At 41.9% G+C, this 12,474-nt stretch overlaps 2 protein-coding genes across 3 annotated transcripts in view; one reads left to right on the forward strand and one right to left on the reverse strand.

Moving 5' to 3' along the window:
* Nucleotides 1-9,306, forward strand: part of NUDT5 (nudix hydrolase 5) — a 34,748-nt gene extending 25,442 nt beyond the window's left edge. The window contains exon 9 of the mRNA XM_019543705.1: nt 9,188-9,306. Coding sequence (XP_019399250.1) covers nt 9,188-9,291 — 104 coding nt within the window. The 3' untranslated portion in view covers nt 9,292-9,306. The remainder of the gene's footprint in view (nt 1-9,187) is intronic.
* SEC61A2 (Sec61 translocon alpha 2 subunit) overlaps nt 881-12,474 on the reverse strand; it is a 16,568-nt gene continuing 4,974 nt past the window's right edge. For both annotated transcript variants that reach the window (XM_019543699.1, XM_019543698.1), the window contains 10 exons: nt 12,049-12,114; nt 11,257-11,335; nt 9,050-9,181; nt 8,818-8,927; nt 7,228-7,381; nt 6,145-6,305; nt 3,490-3,687; nt 3,145-3,336; nt 2,911-2,987; nt 881-1,996 (listed from right to left, as the gene is read on the reverse strand). In XM_019543699.1, coding sequence (XP_019399244.1) covers nt 1,810-1,996; nt 2,911-2,987; nt 3,145-3,336; nt 3,490-3,687; nt 6,145-6,305; nt 7,228-7,381; nt 8,818-8,927; nt 9,050-9,181; nt 11,257-11,335; nt 12,049-12,114 — 1,356 coding nt within the window. In that variant the 3' untranslated portion in view covers nt 881-1,809. The remainder of the gene's footprint in view (nt 1,997-2,910; nt 2,988-3,144; nt 3,337-3,489; nt 3,688-6,144; nt 6,306-7,227; nt 7,382-8,817; nt 8,928-9,049; nt 9,182-11,256; nt 11,336-12,048; nt 12,115-12,474) is intronic.

Here is a 12,474-nt window from a genome sequence, read left to right on the forward strand (position 1 = left end):
GGGGAGACAGGTGCAGGATGCGGCTTTGATTCTGGCCCCAAGCCCAGGTAAGGACCAGTCCAACCTACAGCATCTGCTGCCCTGCCCCACCAGCCCTCCCCTCCTCCCACCTCAGCAGCCTCTTCCCCTTCTTCCCCCCAGCTCCAGCTCTTTTCTCTCCCAGGGCACAGAGCACATGGAGGCCCTGCCCAGCCGATCAGCAGCAGCACAACTCTGGCCACAGGATGCTGCCGTGTGGCTGAGAGGGAATGGAGCTGGAGCACAACACAGCAGCAGGTGGGGTGGGAAGGGAGCAGAGGCTGCAGAGTGGAGGTGCCAGTTGGGGCAGGCAGGCTGCAGGGGGAAGAAAGGCGTGGGGAAAAGGACAAGGAGGCCACCTGCTCCCTGCCACTGCTTTGAGGAAGGGGACACAATTTCAGACAATTTTCCAATAATTACTTTCTATACCTGAGAAATTCTGACAAAATTAAAATTTTTCCATATACAGAATCTAATTATGGGGGGTCATCTAAAATTCAGACTTATCTTGGATTCAGGTAAATATGCTGATTGCTTTCTCCAGAGCCCTTGATCACTTTATGAAGTAGATATACAACATGGTTGCCCGTAACAAGGAAGCTAGACTGAACCCAACTTTCCATCCCATCCTATGCTCCTAATTATGAATTCACAACTTTTCTGGTGGTGCGTAAGTTTTAGATGAACAAAAACATTTGTTCATTTTCCTGCCCGTGGCAGGAGATCTCCTGCCCACAGCAAGGGACCAGGCTTGATGATCGTACAGGACCCTTCCAGTTCTGTGATTCTATTTAGCCGCTATCAGGTCATTTGGGGGAGATGCTGTTTTTAAAAAGAGAAATAAACCACCTTGCACAGAGAAGACACAGAACGAGTTTAATTAAATAAGTTTATTGTCCAATGTTTACACTCCTTACACTGCTGCTGCCAAGGGCAACAACATAAATAAGTCTGCAGCAGGAACTGCTCATTTCCCCACTATGAACACTGCTCTAGGAACCAGGCTTCTTTTTTCAGAATCACAAAAGCGAAGTAGACATGACGTTTCAGTGGCACAGTCTGCACAAGTACAGGTTAAAAATAAAATGTTTGGGCCAACCTGGTGACATGACAGCACCTACTGTGCTGCCACGTGGGAAGCTCAAGCCAGGAACCGAAGTGCTCTGGACCTTGCACATACAGCACTCCTCCGCAGAACCGGTTCACAGGTGAGATGAGTATCAGTCTCTGGTAAAATATTTGTCCACCTTCATGGTGAGGAAAAAGGTGCCCAGGTGAAGACACCACAAAGAAATAAGGAGAGCTGAGCACAGGGATAGGGAAATGCAAGTTAAAAAAGTACAAAAAGGAATTCATGTAAAATATAGATTATATATAAATTCTTTCAAGAACTTATTTAATAAGCTCATGAACACTGGCACGTGGCAATCTGAACTCGGGGGACATTTTTTCCTACTAAAAACAGGGAAAGAAATCTTAATGCCGTGTGCAAAAAATGTTCACCAATATCAGACTGATACATTTTACCATCTCACTGTAGTGTTTGAACAGCAAGGTAGATGCATTGGTTTCCAGCGTTACAGGCAACACTAGAGATACTGAAACGAGATAATGTAAACTTTTCTCTTAAGGCAGCTGGTACTGATGCTGCACGCAGGCATTGCTCAATGCCCATTACAATAACGGGACATTTAGCACTTTAAAACAAGGGGGGGAAACAGCATTATTGGACTAAATGATGCATGTTGTCAAAACACTCCCTTTCACACGGCCCACTACATATTGGGACATTTAGAAAAATAAAGCGCCCACTCCACCAACTTCAGCCTGCTCTTTTACAAATATTTCAAAATACTGATAAATAATAGTGACTGCAAGCAGAATGCCAGTGCCTGACCCAATTGCTCCAAGAAAGTCTGCTAATACTGAGAGGGCACCGATGCACAGGCCACCAAATGCAGCTGCTGTCGGGATGTATCTGGAACAGAAAGGATTCACAATTAATTGCTTTCATCCAAAACTCATTTTTCTACCAATACACTCATGAACTGTACTGGAACAGATTATGTCATAGGAGGAAAAAACCCCAAGACCTGGGTTAGACTGCAAGACATTCACATAATCTACAAATAAGGCTGTGTGAGAAAAATCCTGGGTTCCAATTTTCCAAGTGAATGGCATTTATAACAGCAATACTTAATATCCATCCTGCACTTACTAGAGAGAATCTTCCAAATATTAAATACCTTAAAAAATTAAGAATTACATAAGTCGTGAAAAAACCTCAATAATCCTTCCAGTTTCTCAGAATGAAAACAGCTTACTATAAGAATAATTTTCTGCAAAACATCCCATGAGGCAAATATGAAAGTTTCTTAATTTGGGGTATGATTTCTGAGAAAAAAGCCCATTAAGAAAGTGCCGTCAGAAATCCCCTTATCTCCACATGGGGAAAACACCATTTACTGCTTGAGTTCCAGTGCTGCGTACCATGCAGAGCAAGGTGCAGTGTGATGCCAGAGCTCAACAGTAATTGTCTGAGTACCTGGGGAACTGAGATGTCTGCCCTTTAAAGGACTGCGTGAGGCTTCTCTCAAATTCAGCCAGTCTCCTGTTTAAAGAGGAAGCCCCGTGCACTTCTCTTTGATTCTTTTCATAAACACCCACCCCTGCAAGTTCATTATCATGTCTGCCTGGATAAAACTCAAACTAGCATGACAGCAACAGAAAAAACTGGGAGAAGTGCAAATACAAAGAAAAGGTCATAACAAATCTTGCAGTGGGAGTCAGCCTGAGTGACTCTGCAGGGGACACCTGGTTTGGTTGACCTAGCCCTATCCAAGCATTTATTATACAAGAAAACAGCACTCCAAGGAACCAGCATTTCCTTACCTATTAAGCTCGTGAACCATTGATGTATCCCTGTGGCCTCTCATTACCATTTGCTGTTCTTTCAGTTGCTTGGCAACCTAGAGAAACATTTCTATTAGAAACCTGCAGTGTTTCATAAACAGCTGATATTCAGTCATTGAGAAGTAAAAGCTGTGATCGGTTAAAAACTAGTCAAATCTAATTTGGAAGCAGTTTGAAAACATAGTATTAAACTGCAATTATCAGAACACCTACATCTTTTGCTGATGAACCAGATACTTCAATCCATGTCTTGGAGAAGAAAGCACAGGATCCCAACATAAAAATGATGTATACAATTACGTGGACAGGATCCTCAAATATGGCTCCCATGGATTCTGGGGGAGACAGATAGTAGCAGAGGCCACCAACAGGATAAGAGCGAGCTGGACCACCACCACTGACATCCTACATGAAAACAAAGAAGAGCCAACTGGTTGTTACCTCCAACCCACATTTATGAAGGCTTCATCATCATGTTATATATATGAACTTGAAAGAAAACATTCCCCACTAGTTAAATACCTATTATGAAAGCTAATATGGTGACAAAATACTTACTGCCCACTGTCCTAGTAAGTTTACTAGGAAGTTGCCACTAAACCGGACAGACAACATTTGGGAAATAACATAGAGGTTTGAAACTAAGGCAGACTGAAGAATGATGGGAATGTTGGAGGTATAGAAGAGCTTGATGGGATAGCTGCTGTACTGTCCACGGTATCGAGCTGACTTGATAGGCAAGTCCACACGAAATCCCTGAAAAACAAATTTAGAAAATACCCGTTATACTTTCTAAGTCAAAAGGAATAATCAGAAAAGCACTCTTCAAGAGACAGCATTCACTAGATAAACTTGAAAGGCAGGGGCCAAAATAAATAGCCTAGCTTGTTTGCTTTCTGGTACAATGTTCCTTGGATTCAGCCAAGTATTGTCACTACAATGGCCATGCATAAGAACCATATATCATGTGTCTAAGAATTTAATTAATCTAAATCAGGGGTATCAAACATACAGCCTGCCAAACCCTGCCATCCAGCCACTGGCACTGCCCCTGGGTCTGATTAGACCCACAAAGGGCACAGCACACACCTGTGGCACAGGGTTGGTCCACAAGCCCCCACCCCAGCATACTTGATCTGGTGGCTGTTCCAGACAGCACCACGAATCCTGAAGCGACTAGGCACTGCAAGCAGTGAAGTCCGGCCAGAGCAGCAGCTGCAATGCACCCTCCCAGCAGCTCTCAGAATGCACTACACACCGCACTTGTTCCTGGCAGTCCAGGACCCATGCTGCATGCAGCACCTATGATTGCCAGGAGTGGCTGGAGCAGCCATGCGCAGTGCAGTCCTGGAGCTGTTGGGGCAGGTGCAGTCTGGCCAGCAGGAGGCCAGGACTGCATAGTGCAGCTGCTGCTCTGGACAGACTTCACTGCATATGACCCCTGTTCTGGCCAGGCCCAGATCCACACTGCAGCCGCTGGATCAGGTATGCTTGGAGTGAGGAGAAGGGGGGTTCACAGCTCAGATGAGTTTAACACCCTTGATCTAAATAAGTTGATTAGGTAACTTTTTTTAAGAAACATTTTCCTTGCTACTATCTCCTTCTGGTAGCTTTCACCATTTAGACAGCTAGCAGTTTCCTTGACTTGGAACATTAGAGCACGGTGGAAAGCATGATCTGGTCTAATAAAAGATATCAGATTCACCCAAAGAACCTTTTCTGCCTATGTCTTTTCACCACCACGGCTAAACCTACACCCCTGCTCTGGTTTTTGTGCACCCACATAGTGCTGCAATGTTGGCATTACAAATCACACAGTGAGGCATTAGATTATCAGTGCTGTAGGTCAGGGCTTGTTTGCACAGCAGTTAGTACAACAGGGACGTGCCCCTGATGTCTCTACTGCTGCAAAACACAGCTGGACTTAGATAGAGCCATAAGGATTTTTAGAAGGATTTTATCCCCAAATTCTGCATTTTACATGAACTTCCAACACAGACTACCTAAGTGTGCCTTTCAAGTGCACTCATTTTGTTTGAAAAAAAAAAGCGTTTAATGCAAAAGCCTAACCCTTCAATCTCAAAAGATCATCCTAGAGTACCTGTTTTTAGCAAAGCATTTTCCTGACTTAGACTGAACAAAAGACACCAAGAGCCACATGGGATTAGGAGCCACTAAATCCCAATCTAACCACAGATTGTATTTAGTCCACATGGAAATAATCTTCCAAAACTGCTCTCTCACAGAACTCCAGATCAGAAATGTACAATTTTCAACATTTCCTCAAACAGAAGCTGAACATTCAGAGACTTTTAAGCCAGTAAACTATGCGTCAGTTCACGACTTCAGGAACAAAATTGTACGTATCACTCATGCTAGAAAGAAACATGGGTCTTCAGCTGTGACTGAAGGTACTCTTACAAGAATTGCCCATGAAATCAAACCATACTGTTGTACATATATTTTATCCACTGCAGAGCCATTAAGGCTTGCAGTAAAGCTATTTCAATTCCAGGATATGAACACATTTTTACTAAAAAAATACTTGATATACACATGGGATTTAACAACAATGCTAATAATCTCATAAATACCTGATGTGGGTACATCTCAGCCACAACAATTTCTGGGATATATATTAGACAGTGGTACTGTTAATGCCTGTTAATGAAATGGTAGTACACAGAATAAGAACAATTACATTTTTCTTACCCACCCACTATAAGCCAAACACCTTGGTGGTTCATTTTTTAACTTTTTCAATTCATTCTTTCAGTAGTGAACTAATAAAAATTAAGGCTGCTTAGAGATGTTAAAAACAAACAAACTAACAAAAATAAAGGTGCTTTACTGGAAGAGGCAGCACATTATTTCAACACAGCTCTGCAGCATCTATATAGATCAGGTGCTTTAGTGGGGCTTTTTGGCACCTTTTCTAAAGTTGATCCAATCAGCTATTCAATACAAGCACCAAAAAAGCCCTGCTAAAGTGCTTGATCCATACAGATGCTGGGCGAGCCAGGTCCAATTAATACAATGCCTCGTTTGGGCATGTGCTGGGCTCAGCGTGGGAACATGCAGTTTAAAAGTAAAGCACCGTTTTGTTTTGTTTTGTTTTTTTTAAATGTCTGTAAGCAGTCTAAGTCCATGGAGTCTGTTTCCTTCTATAAGTAACTGCTCTGTAGCAAGCTGTAGATTGCACATTTCATTTACCTGAAAATATATGACTACTGCAAATACAAATACTGTAGCAATCAGATTCATGAGATTGGGCAAATTCTGTCGGTAGAAAGCCTCCCGCAAAGCACGGACTTTGTCAGTTCGGGTAGCCAGAAGATGGAATAATGCGATCACGGCACCCTCAAACTCAGTTCCTGCGTAAAGCAAACGGAAAAAGAAAATCCACACCTTTTTTTTCCTTTTAAGGCAAAATATAGCTTAATATATCAAGTTAATAAGGCCTAGAATGAATTTACAGCTGCAAAAGTGATTTATAGGTATAATAATATATAGTGTATTGCAGTCCTTTTACAACAAGACAGACGCAGTGCAAGGCTCCCTTTCAGTCTGCAGAATCAAGCTAGTTTTAGAACACGGTCCCTTATAACAGAATCTAGAGTTTTAACCCTGTGACAAAATACACTCGCCCTCGTCTATGTGGGAGAAAAGGGGAGATATGAGGAGCAGTGTGGAAAGAGGAAAAAAAGGATAGTGGGAAAGAAGCAGCAAAGCACAATAAATAGGAATACCAGAAATCAAAGTAAAAATTCAGTTTGGGATTTGGAATTTACCCATTATGGTAGTTGATGACCTTCTAGCACAGATATAGGCAGGATTTTATTTGGATACAGCTGAGTTCACATTAGGGCCATGGCTAATGAGGGCATAAGGGAGAAAGGGAAGAATCCTCCTCCTCCAGACAAACAAACGTGCTTCCTGTTTACCTTAAAAAAGTATTAAATATAGTGATGATTTACAAATCACACACAGGCAGCCACTGTATCACATGCATCTCCTGTGAAAATACAAAATACACCATCTTTTCTGAATATCCAACTAATTTTGCTAAGATCAGTTACACAATTTAGGTTTGAAATCTGGGGAAAACATCTTAATAGCGAACACTAGATTTTAAAGCAGCATTTTCTGGATTTGAAAATGCTCTACTTTTGCTGAACAGCTAGGGATAGAAGCTAATCAGCACACCACTAAACCAGTTCCACTCTGCTGTTTAAGAAAATGAAACTATAGCATGCACCCAGCAAAACTTTGTACACTTTTATACAGCACATGTACCTCTGCCAGTGTTAATGGTAGTGGGACTAAAGGCCTTCCAGACAATGGTTTCACAGATGTTGGTAGCAATAAATAGGGAAATACCAGACCCCAAGCCGTAACCTTTCTGCAGCAGTTCATCTAACAGCAGCACAATCAAACCAGCAACAAACAACTGTGGGGAAAGAAATGCGAGTAAGCAGAGACAAGAATAAACTGGAGTCAAGAATGTAATTCTATCTTCATAACAGGCAAATCTGCCAACGTTATATGTAGGTGAGAACCAATACAGTTTTTTTTGGCTGATGCCGGCAGCTGGTTGCTAACCAGCCATATGTGCCGATACTGATCCGATAGCCAATATACAGCCTGAAGAACAGCTCCCTGCCAGTAAGTCTGTTGAGGCAAAGGGGTTGGGAGGAGCATACTGAGGCCCCCACAGAGATGGACGGAGTGGGGCCCGAGCAAGGGCAAGAGCTGCCCAGCTGGGGTGGGGCAGGGGGTGGGGCTCCCCACTGTGGCCTGCACCCCCTGGGGCAGGCATGGGGGGCATGCTACCCACTGTGGGCTCAAGGCTGGGGGCTGCACTTGGGGCAGGCAGCAATGGAAGGGGTGGCTATGGCAAATTTTGGGGTGGCTGTAGCCCATCCCAAAGCCCCCCTCCCAGCATTGCTGCGGTCTGTCCTGCTCCTGCCTGTCCACCGGGAAGAGACTGGCACAGCCCCCAAACCCACAGTGGGCAGCTTGCCCTCGCCCCACACACAAATTCAGGAGGCACATGGCCCCCACACCTCTCCCAGGGGTGCACACAGCAGTGGGGAGCCTCCTGTCCCCCAGGCAAGCCACCCATGGTTCTGTCTTGCAACCCACTCCCCACCCCATGCCCCTTTCCCCCAGAGACTTACTGGCCAGACACTGCTCCCCAAGGTGCCGGGCTGTTTTCCTGGCTGCACGCATGCTGCACCTGCACACAGCATTTATCGGTGACATTACTGGCCAAAAAAGTTGATTGCCGATAATGTCAATTTTCCTTTTACTGGTGCCGATCTGATACAGCCCGATATATTGGTGCACCTCTATCCAAAGTCAATAAAAGGGCCAGCGGCTTCACTGTGTTTTACACAAATTTTCCATATTGGTTCCAGTAATCCAATTGCTCAATAAATCCTGTTTACATAGATGTGACTTGTGTTGACTTTTTAGGTTTGTGTATTGACTACTTTGATCTAAAGGCCAAGATTTCTTTGTGCAGCATTCGGATTCTTTGATCAGAAGTCATCTCAAGTGTTATTCAGCACGTACTGCTTTCAAAGCTTTCTGTTCCTCTATTTTAATACTTAATAGGTCTGATGAAGGAGATAGAAGTCAAGCTGCTTATTTGGAACATTTTTAACATTTAATCACCACCAGCCTATTCTCCCTTCTGAGAAACTTTACACCCTTCAAATGCACGTATTATACATTTAGAAGGTGCTGTTTGCAGTAAAGAGTATGTGAGAAAAGGGCAACCCAAGAGAAGAAACCCAACAGTCTGTGAGGAACAAGCTTTTCCATCCACCTGTAAATGGCTCAGAGGATTCCAAATGCTATTAGGACAAGCTAATGACGTACCTGAATAATAATAAGGAGACAAATCCCAGCTCCCATTTCAGCAGGATCGCCATACATTCCAGTCATAACATACACAATGGCTTGCCCAATGGTAATAATCATCCCGAACACTGCAACAGAACAAGAAAGCAACACCCATTTAAAGACAGCTGCTGGATTACCATATCAAGGACCCCTCACAGGTAGCACAATTAGCAAGAACTGTAGCAATTGTACCCAGAATACTACTCACATTTCTGTGCTCCATTGAACAGAGCTCTGTCTTTTGGAGTGTCGCCAACTTCAATGATCTTAGCTCCAGCTAACAGCTGCATGATCAAACCAGATGTGACAATGGGTGAGATACCCAATTCCATCAAAGTGCCTGAAGAGGAAGGAGAATTAAGAAAACCTATCAACCACGCTCCTTCTCCTCAAAAAGGATCACACAACAAAGGTATCAGGCTTTGTGAAAGGTTTCTGACCTGCCATTAAATTCTTCATATCTTTTCAATAGCACTTTCTGTCCAGTGAGGTTTTAAAACAGTTATGAAAAACAAAAAGACTGCCGTATCCTCATTAAAGGAAGATGTTCTCTCAAAACCTGTAGCCCTGAAGACAATGCGAAGAAAACTTTGTAGTCCTTCACTTTGAACATTTGTATGAAATTTTAGTAAGATCAAAATTTGATGCGTTACAGGGGCTGAATGGGATAAACAGTTCTTCAGTATTTTTAAGTTTTACTGGAAAAAGTTCTCTGATGTTTTACTCTCCTCTCACCAGCACTAGCCCTCAGCAACTTGGTTTTTGAAAATGCATCGTTCTGTGAAGCATCAGGTAGAAACCTGCAGACTACAAGTGGTTGCCAAGCCAGCAGTAATGATCACTGAACTACCAGTTGAAAGTGCAGGATTTTAGGAAGGTGAAATGCAATCTCTCAACTGGAATCCAGAAAGGACAGCGAGATGAAACTGCCTTTTCTCAAGAAGAGGGTAAAACGTTCATTAAATGTTTTTTGTTTTTATCTATGTCCTGCTAGAATATCGTTTTAGCACTAACATTGAGGACAAGGTGCTACCTACTTGAACACTTCATTCAACAGAAAAGCATTTCTTAAATAGCTCCAATGCGCACATTTACCCAACAAAACCCTGCTTAACTTTTAAGAACTGATGAAGCAGTTTGTGGTGGTACTGGAACAGAACTAATGTAAAAATCTGTGCAAAACAGCCCATCTCATCTGTGCATTAAACCTTCCTGTCTCCTATGTAAATAGCCTTCTATATCTTCATGTTTGGGCTTAAAGCCAGCATTACAAAAGAGGACTTTACAAGAAAAAAAAAATCTTTCTGTGAATCAGCAAAGAGTGGAAAAAGTTTTTTAAATACAAAAATCTGGACCAAACAGTTGAAGGCGCAAAATCAGACAGAGGCCGATCCAGTGTTTATTTATACTGTTTTCATAGTCAATCTTAATTCTGAGGAAGAATGAAAAATGTATAGGTACTGGCATGTTTTACAAGTCTAATGTAGAACAGGCCACGTCAAATAATTTTTTTCACCCTGTATTTATCTAAAGACAGAAAAGTAGATGCAAACCAATTATCTGCATTACAGTAGCACTCAGAGGTCTCAGACATGGATAAACTTAGATAAACTTTCGGGGCAAGGATCTGTATTGATATCTGTCATTAGACTGTATAGTTGGGAGAGCTATTAGACAAACTTTGGGTCATTGAGTACCCTTCTTTAGGTCTAACTTTAGGCCCTGTACAAAGAGAGAAAATTAAGACAGTTTTTAACAAAGTCTGTTACTCGGCTCTTGCTTGTACTGCATTAACAGTCACAAAACTACTGACAAAGTTTAATAAAATGATATTAGAGAATCAGACTGTTACAAATTGAAGAGGATACAGATCAAATCAGCGAGAGACAGCAGAGTCTGATGAGCAAGGACGAAGAGCTACAAGTCCTAATCCTGTAGCTCTGCCACAGGTACACTGTGATTTCAGCCAAGCATCTTAACCTCTAGGTCCCCAGCTTCCCCACCTGTACAATTACTTTGTTCATTAATTCAGAAGTCTTTGTAAAGCACTTTCTGCTCAATCTCACCACAAATACAAGTGGAGTTAATAAGAAGGAATCATGAGAAGTGCCATGTAGCTAGGCAAAACACCTACACTCCAGGTAGGAGATACAGTTTCCAAGAGTCCTTCGCTCAAGTTGAACCTCCTTTGTTCCTCAAAGGATACTCCTATTTTCAAGGTAAGATACTTTCCAAGATCACCACAACTGTCATGAATTTAAAGCACTACAATCCACCTTAAAGAATCAGTGTTTTACTGACATCTGTTCCATGAAATCACCTATTTCAAAAATATGTTTAATGTTTATAGTATGTCCATCATGCTTGGTCATGTTGAAACAGTATGAGAGAGGAGAAACAATCGAATCTGCTAACCTCTGTTTGATGCAAGAATGACTCTCATCCAATAGAAAGGATCTGCCGAGTCTGATGACATGATTCCAAACAAAGGTATCTGTTAAAATGCACAGCAATATCAACACATCTCAAGGCAGACTGCATGAAATATTTATATAGATGTGAATGCACATACACACTCAATACAGAAGAATCCTGCACTAATCTAAAGATATAACCCTGCAGTAACCCAACACCAGTACAGTGCTTATGAAAATGTATTTCAATATTTTTCTCTTCAAATACTAACACTGACTGCACAAAATAAATCTGTATTCCTTTCTATTTAGGACACCTACACTGTGCAAGTCCATTCATAGCATGACAAAGTAGGCTGTAGCTCATGCTTCTCTGAATGGATCAGTCTGTAAGCTGCAACGTTGAGGCAGAAGGTAGGGAAGGAAGTTTTACCATTTTGTATAATTCTCTTTTATAGCCAATCAGAGAGGTCTTCAAAGCTTCTAAAAGCTTAAAACAGGGACAGATAAAGGTCAGAGGACAAAGAGATGGTTGGTGCAGGAGGTTTACAGTATTTTGTGTGTAGGAGTCTGTCCTACAGCAGAGAAGTAAGATTATATATACCTATATAAAGAGGAAAGCTATTAAAACCAAAGAAAAACATTACGAGGAGTCCAGTAGGAGGTGTAGTAGCTGAAGCTACTTTTAATTAATTTTTCAAAAGATACTAGATTCAAGCTGACAGAGAAAGACAAACATATGTAGAACAGGACAGAAAAACAAAAATAAGAGGGCTTTTTGCAGATTACCTACCTGACAGCACACCAAAAAAATGAAAAGCGTAATAGCTGTCCATAGCACTTTCTCTCTGAACTGGATCTAAAGAACAGAATTCAGATGAGAATTAATCAAAATCTTGCGTCAACAGGCTGTATTTAGAAGGATAATCTACTAGCATGCTTAGAATTAAATGCTTTATCTTGTATTGTTCAGACGGCCCAAGTATTCAACAATAAAACTAGACTTCTAATGTTGAATAATGTTGAATATGATTTTCTGATGTATACAAAAGGGACTATTGCACAACTACTTTTAAGTTGAAGGATTTGGGTATGTAAATCTAGTTATTAAGATAAACTATATATACTTTATTTTGGGGTTAGTGAAATATTTATTATTAGCTTCTAGAGCCATGGGACTCTTTAGCCTGGAAAAGCGCAGGCTCAGGGGTGATCTGAT

The sequence above is a fragment of the Crocodylus porosus genome, unplaced genomic scaffold, assembly GCF_001723895.1.
Source record: "Crocodylus porosus isolate Cpor-Errol unplaced genomic scaffold, CroPor_comp1, whole genome shotgun sequence".
Taxonomy (NCBI): Eukaryota; Metazoa; Chordata; order Crocodylia; family Crocodylidae; genus Crocodylus; species Crocodylus porosus.